At 38.4% G+C, this 15274-nt stretch overlaps 1 protein-coding gene across 1 annotated transcript in view; it reads left to right on the top strand.

Moving 5' to 3' along the window:
- LOC121387271 (low-density lipoprotein receptor-related protein 1-like) overlaps nucleotides 1-15274 on the top strand; it is a 340401-nt gene that overhangs the window by 299067 nt on the left and 26060 nt on the right. The window contains exons 82-87 of the mRNA XM_041518296.1: nucleotides 1208-1393; nucleotides 2138-2354; nucleotides 3840-3953; nucleotides 10746-10853; nucleotides 12144-12292; nucleotides 14386-14550. Of these exons, the coding sequence (XP_041374230.1) occupies nucleotides 1208-1393; nucleotides 2138-2354; nucleotides 3840-3953; nucleotides 10746-10853; nucleotides 12144-12292; nucleotides 14386-14550 (939 nt within the window). The remainder of the gene's footprint in view (nucleotides 1-1207; nucleotides 1394-2137; nucleotides 2355-3839; nucleotides 3954-10745; nucleotides 10854-12143; nucleotides 12293-14385; nucleotides 14551-15274) is intronic.

Here is a 15274-nt window from a genome sequence, read left to right as displayed (position 1 = left end):
AGTCATAAACATATACATGTACTAGCAGATTCATTTTCTAGGTCATCGTACAATGTAACTGAAAATAACACAAAATAATAGCATTTCTCCACAATATTTATGGTTAGGCCAGGAAAACCCAGGTCAGTGTGTTGACAGTAAGTACTTACTCTGTTCAGGAAAACCCAGGGCAGTGTGTTGACAATAAGCACTGACTCTGTCCAGAAAAACCCAGGTAACTTTGTGTGTGTCATGGCAGTATGCTGAACCTTACTTGCCAGAAAATAAATATGATTTTTATTGTCCCATTTATTATTTTAGGCAGTCAATGAAATGATGATACAAATCGTTAAAAGGTTCATCCACTCTGTTCTGAGCATTTAGCTTGCATTCTTTGCTGCCTGCCTAGTGGGTTGTTAATAATAAAAGTCAACAATTAAATTATAGCTTTTCCTAGATATTAATGGATGTCGCTAGCTTCTCATGTATTGGGTTGTTTCCCATTCTATCTCTCCCACCCTCTTTCCTTCTTGCCCTCTTTCTTGCCATCCACCCAGCTGAGTGTAAAGGTATTTCTTTCATTAGGTCATTAACATGTAACTCAGAGCACTCACCTTTAGAGTGATGGGTCATTGAATTGATCATGCTTGATGTGCTCCTAAGCAGTACCTCACAACTAGTACATCAAAGGCTGTGGTATGTATTGCCCTGTCTATGGAAAAGTGCACATGAACTCTTCCTAACATCACCCCACCCCCACCTCGCCTCACCACATACAAAGACTGTCAAAAATAATTGTGACATCCAAAAACTGATGATTAATAAATCGGTGCTCTGGTGGTGTCGTTAAACAAAAACAAAACTCTTTCTCTCTCTCTCTCTCTCTCTCTCTCTCTCTCTCTCTCTCTCTCTCTCTCTCTCCCTCCCTCCCTCCCTCCCTCCCTCCCTCCCTCCCTCCCTCCCTCCCTCCCTCCCTCCCTCCCTCCCTCCCTCCCTCTCTCTCTCTCTCTCTCTCTCTCTCTCTCTCTCTCTCTCTCTCTCTCTCTCTCTCTCTCTCTCTCTCTCTCTCTCTCTCTCTCTCTGTGTGTCTCTGGCTCACACTCTCTCCATACCTCTTCCCCAAGTGTTAGATTAACCATAAGTTATAAACTTAATAGCTGTACATGTAGTTTAAAATAAGCCAGGGTGTCATTGATCTAACATTCCTTGCCTTTGTTTTTCCTGCTAGCGTCTCACCCCCCGTACACCCTGCAGGTGTTCGGTGACTACCTGTACGTCCTCACCTCCAAGACCTGGGAGATAATCAAGATGCACAAGTTTGGCGATGAGTCTCTCAAGCTGCAGCCCATGTACACGGGAATAAACCGCGTCTTCGATCTCGTCGTCATGCAGAAACACAAACTCAAAACATCAAGTAGGCTCTCTTCTAATACACCACATTCATACTGCTTGACAGTGTGTGGCTTAATCATCTTAGAAACATCATTTATAAAAATAATGAATTAAAAAAGTCAATTAAAAGTCAAAGAAGAAATATTTCCATGCCGTAAAATTCTTATTAGCATCATTTATAACAAATGAAGTAAGTTTTGTGACTAGAAATAATGAATTGGAAAGTAGATTACAGTAAGGGTTGGAATGTAGATTACAGTAAGGGTTGGAATGTAGATTACAGTAAGGGTTGGAACGTAGATTACAGTAAGGGTTGGAACATAGATTACAGTAAGGGTTGGAATGTAGATTACAGTAAGGGTTGGAATGTAGATTACAGTAAGGGTTGGAATGTAGATTACAGTAAGGGTTGCAAGTGCTGTGCATGTTGTAATTAATGTTTTTATAAGGCAAATTAGAAATATTTCCATGCCATAAAATGTGGTTTAGTCATCTTAGAAACATTTGTAATGGTAAGTTTTGTGAATAAAAATAATGAATTTGAAAAGTGGATTAGCCGATTACAATAGTGGTTGAAATTATGGTACAAGTTGCAACAGAGCACATTCTTTGATTTGTTAGCAGCTTGTTAAACTTTATGTGCCAAAGTTACTAAGCTTTTTTCACTTAAATGTAGGTGTTTAGCATTGAAAATACACTTACTTACACATGTAAGATAAAAGAGGTTTTGTAAAGTTGGCTGTATGTGTTATTTTCCATTATTCAGTAACCAACAATTGTAATGCAAAGAAAAATCCATGTAACACAAGTATGTGCTTCAACAATCCCTGGGGTGTGAAGGGCTTCACGTGCCGCTGTCCCAAGGATGCCACCATCGAGAACAACAAGTGCAGCTTCCAGAAGGTCGACAACCCGTGCATGAGCTTCAAGTGTAAACACAACGGCAACTGCAGCCTCAACATTCATGACAAACCAAAGTGCAGGTTTGGCTCACATTTGAACACTGATTATCTCCAGGGGTTTGCACAATTGTGCATTGTTTGTCACAAAAACTGTTCTTCTTGTCCGTAGTTCACAATATAACCCACTTCTTTTATGGCCCTTAAAATTATGACACCACAGTCTGCGCACGTTAACACTGGTTTTCATTTGTACAAGTAGAGATAATAAATACAATGAGAGTTCGCTCTGGTGCTGGTCAAGATACACATGATTTAACCTTTATTGGGTATGGACATGCTAAAGTTCATCCATCACTCCATAAGAAACATCTGTGGATTGATCCATTCATCATGGCTCATATCCATCCATTCATCCATCCATCCATCCAACCATCCATTCCATCCACCCTATCCATTCCATCCACCCTATCCATCCATCCATCCATCCATCCATCCATCCATCCATCCATCCATCCTTCTATCCATCCATCCATCCATCCATCCATCCATCATCCCATCCATCCATCCATCCATCCATCCATCTATCATCCCATCCATCCATCCATCCATCCATCCCATCCATCCATCCCACAGTATCCATCCACCTTCCCATCCATTCCGTCCACCCTCATTGTGCTATTTCTTGTGCCGCTGGTATAATGGTATACAACCATGATATATGCTGTCTTATGTATAAAAGATCTATAAAAGATGCCATTCTGGTGGCAGTGGGGAAGGAAACGAACCTTTAACGAAACCTTGTTTGGTGTCTTACTCTTATTGCAATACTTTGCCTACGTAAATATGAAACTTGCTTCCATCATATACATGTAGGTTTCCACCTGGAGGGTACTCTAGGTTTCATCACCATTCTTCTGTTCTTCTGTCTTCATGTCTGTCTGTGGCAGGCCATCGGTCTACAGGCTGGTAGGTACTGGGTTCAGATCCCAGTCGAGGCATGGGATTTTTAATCCAGATACCGACTCCAAACCCTGAGTGAGTGCTCCGCAAGGCTCAATGGGTAGGTGTAAACCACTTGCACCGACCAGTGATCCATAACTGGTTCAACAAAGGCCATGATTTGTGCTATCCTGCCTGTGGGAAGCGCAAATAAAAGATCCCTTGCTGCCAATCGGAAGAGTAGCCCATGTAGTGGCGACAGCGGGTTTCCTCTCAAAATAAAATGTGTTGAGTGCGTCGTTAAATAAAACACTTCTTTCTTTCTTTCATGTCTGTCTGTCCATATGTTTGTTTGTCCCAAGTGTAGTTTTCTCGACTTCTTTTTACAATGCCTCAAAATATTGAGCTGAAACTTTGTGTATAGCTTTATCATGTTCTGTTACAGATCAAGTTTGAATTTCATGGCGATTTACCCTTTTTTTCACAGAGTTATGACCCTTGAACTTGAAACTGTAATTGGTCGTGTATAGCATTACTCTGAGAATGCTTGTTATAAACATGGAAGTTGTAAAACCAGTTGATGTGAACTGTGTTGTCCTTTCACCCATGAACATTGTCTTGTTTCAGCTGTACATCGCGGTTCACAGGAGATCACTGTCAGATAGACAGGTGTGAAAACTATTGTCTGAATCAAGGCACCTGCATTGTCTCTTCTTCTCCTACACACCCGCCCACCTGCAGGTAAGACAAGGACATGTTGTAATGGATCATGATGATCATCAACATTATATCATTTATTTTCTGCTTTTAATCTATAGTCTATCCCTTTCTGTTTTGTAAATAATTTCAGTTTTTGTTTGACATAACAAGAAAAGTAAAAAGTGTTTTGGAAATAAAAAACATATACTATTTTTACGTACAATTTACAAATCAATCTGCTCAGAAATAAATAACTTGTAGTAAATTACATAGTATGAAAAAAGGCATTCCCTATTTAACTAATGTTGAAGCACAGTAGTTTTGACACTTTTAATATATTGATGATGATGATGATAATGATGGTGATGATAGTGGTGATGATGGTGATGATGATGATAATGATGGTGATGATAGTGGTGATGATGGTGGTGATGATGGTGATGATGATGATGATGATGATGATGGTTTTGTACTTAAAATCCAACTAAGGTTGAAGTACAATCTGGTTATATTTAATGCCACAAATCATGAAATTAATGTGAGCAAGATATTAATGTTGAAAAAGAGACTGATGTATCAGAGTAAGAAATAATTGTTTTTAACCAAGCCAGTGCACCACAACTGGTATATCAAAGACCATGGTATGTGCTGTCCTGTCTGTGGGGTGGTGCATATAAATGATCCCTTGCTACTAATGAAATTTTTTTAACAGGTTTACTTTGTAAGACTACAGGTCAAAATTACCAAATGTTTGACATCCAATAGCCGATGATTAATAAATCAATGTGCTCTAGTGATGTCGCTAAACAAAACAAACTTTTTTGTTTCTATCCAATGAAGCAATGTTAAAATACAAAATATTAAAATACAAAACACACAAGACAAACCAATGCCAGCAAGTGGTAAGTATCCGTTGTGGTTGGTGGACTTTTGACTATAGATTGTGTCAGGTGGTGTTTGTTAGGTAATGTTTTCACTATAGGTTGTGTCGAGTGGTGTTTGTTAGGTAATGTTTTCACTATAGGTTGTGTCGAGTGGTGTTTGTTAGGTAATGTTTTGACTATAGGTTGTGTCAGGTGGTGTTTGTTAGGTGATGTTTTCACTATAGGTTGTGTCAGGTGGTGTTTGTTAGGTAATGTTTTCACTATAGGTTGTGTCAGGTGGTGTTTGTTAGGTAATGTTTTCACTATAGGTTGTGTTAGGTGGTGTTTGTTAGGTAATGTTTTCACTTTAGGTTGTGTTAGGTGGTGTTTGTTAGGTAATGTTTTCACTTTAGGTTGTGTTAGGTGGTGGTTGTTAGGTAATGTTTTCACTTTAGGTTGTGTTAGGTGGTGTTTGTTAGGTAATGTTTTGACTTTAGGTTGTGTTAGGTGGTGTTTGTTAGGTGATGTTTTGACTATAGATTATGTCGGGTGGTGTTTGTTAGGTAATGTTTTGACTATAGATTATGTCAGGTGGTGTTTGTTAGGTAATGTTTTGACTATAGATTATGTCAGGTGGTGTTTGTTAGGTAATGTTTTGACTATAGATTATGTCAGGTGGTGTTTGTTAGGTAATGTTTTGACTATAGATTATGTCAGGTGGTGTTTGTTAGGTAATGTTTTGACTATAGATTATGTCAGGTGGTGTTTGTTAGGTAATGTTTTGACTATAGATTATGTCAGGTGGTGTTTGTTAGGTAATGTTTTCACTATACATGTAGGTTGTGTCAGGTGGTGTTTGTTAGGTGATGTTTTCACAATAGGTTGTGTCAGGTGGTGTTTGTTAGGTGATGTTTTCACTATAGGTTGTGTCGAGTGGTGTTTGTTAGGTAATGTTTTGACTATAGGTTGTGTCAGGTGGTGTTTGTTAGGTGATGTTTTCACTATAGGTTGTGTCTGGTGGTGTTTGTTAGGTAATGTTTTCACTTTAGGTTGTGTTAGGTGGTGTTTGTTAGGTAATGTTTTGACTTTAGGTTGTGTTAGGTGGTGTTTGTTAGGTGATGTTTTGACTATAGATTATGTCGGGTGGTGTTTGTTAGGTAATGTTTTGACTATAGATTATGTCAGGTGGTGTTTGTTAGGTAATGTTTTGACTATAGATTATGTCAGGTGGTGTTTGTTAGGTAATGTTTTGACTATAGATTATGTCAGGTGGTGTTTGTTAGGTAATGTTTTGACTATAGATTATGTCAGGTGGTGTTTGTTAGGTAATGTTTTGACTATAGATTATGTCAGGTGGTGTTTGTTAGGTAATGTTTTCACTATACATGTAGGTTGTGTCAGGTGGTGTTTGTTAGGTGATGTTTTCACAATAGGTTGTGTCAGGTGGTGTTTGTTAGGTGATGTTTTCACTATAGGTTGTGTCAGGTGGTGTTTGTTAGGTGATGTTTTCACTATAGGTTGTGTTAGGTGGTGTTTGTTAGGTAATGTTTTCACTTTAGGTTGTGTTAGGTGGTGTTTGTTAGGTAATGTTTTGACTATAGATTATGTCGGGTGGTGTTTGTTAGGTAATGTTTTGACTATAGATTATGTCAGGTGGTGTTTGTTAGGTACTGTTTTGACTATAGATTATGTCAGGTGGTGTTTGTTAGGTAATGTTTTGACTATAGATTATGTCAGGTGGTGTTTGTTAGGTAATGTTTTGACTATAGATTATATCAGGTGGTGTTTGTTAGGTAATGTTTTCACTATAGGTTGTGTCAGGTGGTGTTTGTTAGGTGATGTTTTCACTATAGGTTGTGTTAGGTGGTGTTTGTTAGGTAATGTTTTCACTTTAGGTTGTGTTAGGTGGTGTTTGTTAGGTAATGTTTTGACTATAGATTATGTCGGGTGGTGTTTGTTAGGTAATGTTTTGACTATAGATTATGTCAGGTGGTGTTTGTTAGGTACTGTTTTGACTATAGATTATGTCAGGTGGTGTTTGTTAGGTAATGTTTTGACTATAGATTATGTCAGGTGGTGTTTGTTAGGTAATGTTTTGACTATAGATTATATCAGGTGGTGTTTGTTAGGTAATGTTTTCACTATAGATTATGTCAGGTGGTGTTTGTTAGGTAATGTTTTGACTATAGATTATGTCAGGTGGTGTTTGTTAGGTAATGTTTTCACTATACATGTAGGTTGTGTCAGGTGGTGTTTGTTAGGTGATATTTTCACAATAGGTTGTGTCAGGTGGTGTTTGTTAGGTAATGTTTTCATTATAGGTTGTGTTAGGTGGTGTTTGTTAGGTAATGTTTTCACTTTAGGTTGTGTTAGGTGGTGTTTGTTAGGTAATGTTTTGACTTTAGGTTGTGTTAGGTGGTGTTTGTGACGTGATGTTTTGACTTTAGGTGGTGTTTGTTAGGTAATGTTTTGACTTTAGGTGGTGTTTGTTAGGTGATGTTTTGACTTTAGGTGGTGTTTGTTAGGTAATGTTTTCACTATAGTTTGTGTCAGGTGGTGTTTGTTAGGTAATGTTTTGACTATAGATTGTGTCAGGTGGTGTTTGTTAGGTAATGTTTTCACTATAGGTTGTGTCGAGTGGTGTTTGTTGGGTAATGTTTTGACTATAGATTGTGTCAGGTGGTGTTTGTTAGGTACATGTAATGTTTTCACTATAGATTGTGTCAGGTGGTGTTTGCTAGGTAATGTTTTCACTATAGGTTATGTCAGGTGGTGTTTGTTAGGTAATGTTTTGACTATAGATTATGTCAGGTGGTGTTTGTTAGGTGATGTTTTCAATAGATTATGTCAGGTGGTGTTTGTTAGGTGATGTTTTCACTATAGGTTGTGTTAGGTGGTGTTTGTTAGGTAATGTTTTCACTTTAGGTTGTGTTAGGTGGTGTTTGTTAGGTAATGTTTTCACTATAGGTTGTGTTAGGTGGTGTTTGTTAGGTAATGTTTTCACTTTAGGTTGTGTTAGGTGGTGTTTGTTAGGTAATGTTTTCACTATAGGTTGTGTTAGGTGGTGTTTGTTAGGTAATGTTTTCACTTTAGGTTGTGTTAGGTGGTGTTTGTTAGGTAATGTTTTCACTTTAGGTTGTGTTAGGTGGTGTTTGTTAGGTAATGTTTTCACTATAGGTTGTGTTAGGTGGTGTTTGTTAGGTAATGTTTTCACTTTAGGTTGTGTTAGGTGGTGTTTGTTAGGTAATGTTTTCACTATAGGTTGTGTTAGGTGGTGTTTGTTAGGTAATGTTTTCACTATAGGTTGTGTTAGGTGGTGTTTGTTAGGTAATGTTTTCACTTTAGGTTGTGTTAGGTGGTGTTTGTTAGGTAATATTTTCAATTTAGATTGTGTTAGGTGGTGTTTGTTAGGTGATGTTTTGACTTTAGGTTGTGTTAGGTGGTGTTTGTTAGGTAATGTTTAGACTTTAGGTTGTGTTAAGTGGTGTTTGTTAGGTGATGTTTTGACTTTAGGTGGTGTTTGTTAGGTGATGTTTTGGCTTTAGGTGGTGTTAGGTGGTGTTTGTTAGGTAATGTTTAGACTTTAGGTTGTGTTAAGTGGTGTTTGTTAGGTGATGTTTTGGCTTTAGGTGGTGTTTGTTAGGTGATGTTTTGGCTTTAGGTGGTGTTAGGTGGTGTTTGTTAGGTAATGTTTAGACTTTAGGTTGTGTTAAGTGGTGTTTGTTAGGTGATGTTTTGGCTTTAGGTGGTGTTTGTTAGGTGATGTTTTGGCTTTAGGTGGTGTTAGGTGGTGTTTGTTAGGTAATGTTTAGACTTTAGGTTGTGTTAAGTGGTGTTTGTTAGGTGATGTTTTGGCTTTAGGTTGTGTTAGGTGGTGTTTGTTAGGTAATGTTTAGACTTTAGGTTGTGTTAGGTGGTGTTTGTTAAGTGATGTTTTGACTTTAGGTGGTGTTTGTTAGGTAATGTTTTCACTTTAAGTGGTGTTTGTTAGGTAATGTTTTGACTTTAGATCGTGTTCAGACCTGTCAACCTTTAGTCAAGAGAAAGCAGGAGGTGTGTGTTGAAAAAGCAGGAGATTTTGTCAAAAAGCAGGAGATATTTTAAATTCACACAATTTAACCCAAAATCGCAAGATTAAAAAAAAACAGTATTACAATAAGTTATATGAATACTATATAATGGCATATATACTTGTTAACCTTAGATCTTGGCATTAAAAAAAAAAAATAATAATAATTAATAATAATAATCATAATATTTTTTATATTTTTTTGTTTAAGTTTAAATATTATTATGATTTAATACATATTTAAAAAAAAAAAAAAATATGTTATCCCAAAATGTTAAGAACATGAACAAGAAATAAAAAAATTAATTAGTACATTTACGGTATTACACTTACAGCCTTACAGGTTGCGTTACGTTATCATTTGTGGTTAGTGTACCTAAGTACCAAAGACAAATTTATATAAATCTTATAAATTAATATTCAGTTTTTACTATAATGAAGAACGGTGGCGTGGTACTTATTTAAAATTATTATAATGATGCAATAAACATTGTATTTTCATTAATCATAAGTAAAACCTAATTATGGACATCGTGTGAAATATACCAGAATTATACCCTTTTCCGTGAGTAACTTTATGTCAATGTCAAACACAACATTTTTTAATTGTACAAAAATAATTTCTTGAAGTGTACCCTTATAACCAACATTTTACTGCACAAACATACAAAATTAACTGACGCAAGTATGTTTATACAGTTAATTGGTCTTTTCGTTGTCTTGCTGTGACATGTGATTTTAACATGCATCGTCACGATCATGTGTATCGCTGTCAACTCGGGAGTCTGGCAGTTCAGATTCGTCATAGTTGCATTATGTAATGCAGTGGGAAGACATTTTACAATTCAGAGGTGTTATTAGAACTAAATTGGATAGTTTCATATATGGCAACACTGAATGTCAATACACAGCCTGTTGAATTAGCAGTAACACGCTTCATAGTCATTACGATGACAACAAACATTATAATAACACGTCATTTTATAAACTCCATGTGCTTTTTGAACAATATAAATAGGCTATCCCACAATTCTCACTTCGGCAAAGGTTAAACAGTCGGGACAACCGAAAGTAGTCGACATTTTCCGAATGAGAAAAAAAAGGCAGAGTTACTTCCCGTATGTTATTTTGACAAAAGAGGATCAATTTTTTTTTATGCTTACAAAAATGTCATTTAAAAGGAGAAATTGTCCTCCCGCACAGGTGAAAGGAGATTTGATCAAATACCAGGAGACTCCCGTGGAATCCGGGAGGGTTGACAGGTCTGATCGTGTTAGGTAATGTTTTCACTTTAGGTTGTGTTAGGTGGTCTTTGTTAGGTGATGTTTTGACTTTACAAATGTAGGTTCTGTTAGGTTGTGTTTGTTAGGTAGTGTTTGAGATAATCCTCACAAAAATAAATCTTAAATATTAGGACTCTACATGTATCGTCCATGGACCTGTTTTGGTGAGGGTCCTGTTTCAGTGATTGCATCGTTTGTGCGCTACAGTATACATTTGAAGATTTCTGATGTTGTTGACTTTTGCATGGTGAAAGTAAACAAATGTCTGTCACATTCACAGAAATGTTCATAAGAATAAGGTTAAAACGAGCAAAGAAAGCAAGATTTAACTTAACCCACTCATAAACATGACACATTTCTTAATACCTTTTTTTCTATGATTTTCAGGTATTGTTATTTGAAAGAAAACTTAATTTTAAAAACTATTTGTGTCTGTTAAAAGTCTTAATACCAGAGATATATTTTTGTGAAGTGTTTACCTACATGTTTTACTTGAAACCAAACATACATTTTAAAAAGTTGTAGGTTTTCAGTACATTGATATATTTTATAAATTCTTAAAATGTTTGATCATTGTTGTTAAACAAACGTTCCTTTCCTCTTGTTTCCATGACAACAGATGTCCTGTCCGGTACCGTGGCAACAAGTGTGAGATCTACAGGTGCTCCAACTACTGTAAGAATGGTGGACTCTGTTCTGTGAATAGTGACGGCAAACCGATCTGTCAGTGAGTATAGTCTCCCCCAGGCCACTCTCTAAACTTCACCCCCTCCCTATAGTGTCGTAAGTGCCCTGATATGTTAGTGAGTATAATCTCCCCCAGGCCACTCTCTGAAATTCACCCCCTCCCTATAGTGTCGTAAGTGCCCTGATATGTCAGTGAGTATAGTCTCCCCCAGGCCACTCTCTGAAATTCACCCCATCCATAGTGTCGTAAGTGCCCTGATATGTCAGTGAGTATAATCTCCCCCAGGCCACTCTCTGAAATTCACCCCATCCATAGTGTGGCAAGTGCCCTGATATGTCAGTGAGTATAGTCTCCCCCAGGCCACTCTCTGAAATTCACCCCATCCATAGTGTCGTAAGTGCCCTGATATGTCAGTGAGTATAATCTCCCCCAGGTCACTCTCTGAAATTCACCCCATCCATAGTGTGGCAAGTGCCCTGATATGTCAGTGAGTATAGTCTCCCCCAGGCCACTCTCTGAAATTCACCCCATCCATAGTGTCATAAGTGCCCTGATATGTCAGTGAGTATAATCTCCCCCAGGCCACTCTCTGAAATTCACCCCATCCATAGTGTCGTAAGTGCCCTGATATGTCAGTGAGTATAATCTCCCCCAGGCCACTCTGAAATTCACCCCATCCATAGTGTCATAAGTGCCCTGATATGTCAGTGAGTATAGTCTCCCCCAGGCCACTCTCTGAAATTCACCTCCTCCCTATAGTCAGTGAGTATAGTCTGAACTTGATCCCTCCCTAGTGTGACAAGAGCCCTGATGTTTTACACCTGCATGTAAATAAACTTTGGATAGTTTTATCCCAGACTGATAGCGCAATAAGTGTTTTTCATATGAGAAAGATCCTGAAACCTTCCAAGAAAATGTGACCAACTCCTTTGATATAAATAATTTTCAAAACCAAAGTTATATTCATTCTGTTAAAAAAAAAGGTACACGGTGAATTGTATTAAAATAACATTTTATTACAGAATTTAATTATGAAAACAGAGAGGCTTATTTGTAAACTCTTTAAACTATTTGACATCATTTTGTGTGTATGCCAAATCATGACAAGTCAAATTTATTGTCATTTGTTTGTACATTGTAAGTGCTAAATCATCCAGTAATATTGTACATTATATCAATGCATAATGATTTGACTTAGATTTTTATTCACCCAGTTATGAGTACCCATAGGGGTAATAATATAAAATTAAGTAGTACTGTATTGAGTTTTAAATTGACTTCAGAAAGTTGTTACGGTTTTTGACAGAAATGTGTTGTTTTTATTTTCAGATGTCCTATCTACTTCGAAGGCCTGCAGTGTGAGAATAACAAAACGATCACGTGTGATGACCTCTGTGAGAGGGACAACTGGAAAAGCTGTGCATCCTGGGCAGACAGGTTAGACGAACCAAAGTGCTCCTGCAAACCGGGATTTAAAGGTACATTTAAAGTTATTCAACTCATACTTTCATTCATTCATTCATTCATTCTTTAACTCATATTTTCATTCATCCATTTATCCATTCATTTATTTATCGATTTGTTCATGCATTCATTCACCCAAGCCTTACACCTATCATTTTACTCATTCGCTCATTCATCCTAATCTAAAAACCATCCATTCTGTACGTGTGTGTGTCTCTCTCAATCTCTCTCTCTCTCTCTCTCTCTCTCTCTCTCTCTCTCTCTCTCTCTCTCTCTCTCTCTCTCTCTCTCTCTCTCTCTCTCTCTCTCCTCTACCCCCCCTCTCTCCCTCCCTCCGTCCCTCCCTCCCTCCCTCCCTCCCTCCCTCCCTCTCTCTCTCTCTCTCTCTCTCTCTCTCTCTCTCTCTCTCTCTCTCTCTCTCTCTCTCTCTCTCTCTCTCTCTCCCTCCCTCCCTCCCTCCCTCCCTCCCTCCCTCCCTCCCTCCCTCCCTCCCTCCCTCCCTCCCTCCCTCCCTCCCTCCCTCCCTCTCTCTCTCTCTCTCTCTCTCTCTCTCTCTCTCTCTCTCTCTCTCTCTCTCTCTCTCTCTCTCTCTCTCTCTCTCCTCTCTCTCTCCTCTCTCTCTCTCTCTCTCCCTCCCTCCCTCTCTGTGTGTGTATCTCTCTCTGTCTATCTCTTACTCTCTCTCAGTATCTCTCTGCCATTCTCTCTCGATCAGTGAGTCAATCGATCGATCAATCAATCAATCTCTCTCCAAGTGTCAAAATAACCATACATGTGTTGGACACCAAATAGCCATACTTGTTGTTGAGAATGTGCTGGGGTGTCATTAAACAAACATGCCTTTATTTTACCCATCATACTGTGGCCTCTTGCATCTGAAGTTTAAAGTGTGTAGGCTTTGCTCCAGTGGGTGTCATTAAACAAACATGCCTTTACTTTACCCATCATACTGTGGCCTCTTGCATCTGAAGTTTAAAGTGTGTAGGCTTTGCTCCAGGGGGTGTCATTAAACAAACATGCCTTTACTTTACCCATCTGAATACTGTAGGGCTCCTCTTGCATCTGAAGTTTAAAGTGTGTAGGCTTTGCTCCAGGGGGTGTCATTAAACAAACATGCCTTTACTTTACCCATCATACTGTGGCCTCTTGCATCTGAAGTTTAAAGTGTGTAGGCTTTGCTCCAGGGGGTGTCATTAAACAAACATGCCTTTACTTTACCCATCATACTGTGGCCTCTTGCATCTGAAGTTTAAAGTGTGTAGGCTTTGCTCCAGGGGGTGTCATTAAACAAACATGCCTTTACTTTACCCATCATACTGTGGCCTCTTGCATCTGAAGTTTAAAGTGTGTAGGCTTTGCTCCAGGGGGTGTCATTAAACAAACATGCCTTTACTTTACCCATCATACTGTGGCCTCTTGCATCTGAAGTTTAAAGTGTGTAGGCTTTGCTCCAGGGGGTGTCATTAAACAAACATGCCTTTACTTTACCCATCATACTGTGGCCTCTTGCATCTGAAGTTTAAAGTGTGTAGGCTTTGCTCCAGTGGGTGTCATTAAACAAACATGCCTTTACTTTACCCATCATACTGTGGCCTCTTGCATCTGAAGTTTAAAGTGTGTAGGCTTTGCTCCAGGGGGTGTCATTAAACAAACATGCCTTTACTTTACCCATCATACTGTGGCCTCTTGCATCTGAAGTTTAAAGTGTGTAGGCTTTGCTCCAGGGGGTGTCATTAAACAAACATGCCTTTACTTTACCCATCATACTGTGGCCTCTTGCATCTGAAGTTTAAAGTGTGTAGGCTTTGCTCCAGGGGGTGTCATTAAACAAACATGCCTTTACTTTACCCATCATACTGTGGCCTCTTGCATCTGAAGTTTAAAGTGTGTAGGCTTTGCTCCAGGGGGTGTCATTAAACAAACATGCCTTTACTTTACCCATCATACTGTGGCCTCTTGCATCTGAAGTTTAAAGTGTGTAGGCTTTGCTCCAGGGGGTGTCATTAAACAAACATGCCTTTACTTTACCCATCATACTGTGGCCTCTTGCATCTGAAGTTTAAAGTGTGTAGGCTTTGCTAACAGTTTGAGCCATGTTCATTTGCAGGTCTGCGCTGTGAACAGTGTGATGACTTGTTCTGTTACCATGAAGGCATCTGCAAGCGTTCCAATAATAAACCATACTGTATTTGTAAGGAAAACTACGATACCAGCACCAACTGTATGGATTACTCATGTAAATATCTCTGCAGTTTAACAATGGAGTACCATGGTAAGTAATATTATTTTCTTTCCATATGTGCATTCCTCCTCAGTTGGTCTGGGATCAATCCTTGTGGGTGGGCCCATTGGGGTATTTCTCATTCCATCCAGTGCACCATGACTGGTATATCAAAGGTGGTTGTATGTGCTATCTTGTCTGTGAGATGGTGCATATAAAAGATCCCTTGCTACTAATGGAAAAATATAGTGGGTGTGCTCTCTAAATATCAAAATTATAAAATGTTTGACATTCAGCAACCGATGATTAATATATCAATGTGTTCTAATTGTGTCGTTAAACAAAAGAGATTAATTTATTCTTGTCTAGCTAGGTCTCCTGTTTCTGACAACTACAGTGCTTGATCCAACCTTTCCAGCAGCCTAGTCATGTGACCTAAACTTTTTGTTTTTCCCTCGATCTGCTAAACAAGTAACACTACTAAAAGAGACAACTGAAATAATTGAAACAGTTATCAATTGTTTTTATGTACCGAAAGACAAGGGACACTATGCTAGTAAAGCTTGTTTGTGTACCAGGGGCCGAGATATATTAGTTATACTAGTAGTTGTTATCTATAAACAAAGAACAAGGGACATTACTCTAGTGACATTAATCTGTAGTGTCAGAAGAGCTGGGTCACAGTATAAAGTAATGCTATGTGGGGAAATGCACTACAAACTGATGAATTCTGCAGTACACAACAACAGACTCATACATGTAGTTACCTTAATTA

Source organism: Gigantopelta aegis, chromosome 13 (assembly GCF_016097555.1).
Source record: "Gigantopelta aegis isolate Gae_Host chromosome 13, Gae_host_genome, whole genome shotgun sequence".
In the NCBI taxonomy this organism is placed as follows: Eukaryota; Metazoa; Mollusca; class Gastropoda; order Neomphalida; family Peltospiridae; genus Gigantopelta; species Gigantopelta aegis.
Note: the sequence above shows the minus strand (reverse complement) of the source record. Positions and strands in the feature narration are given on the sequence as shown.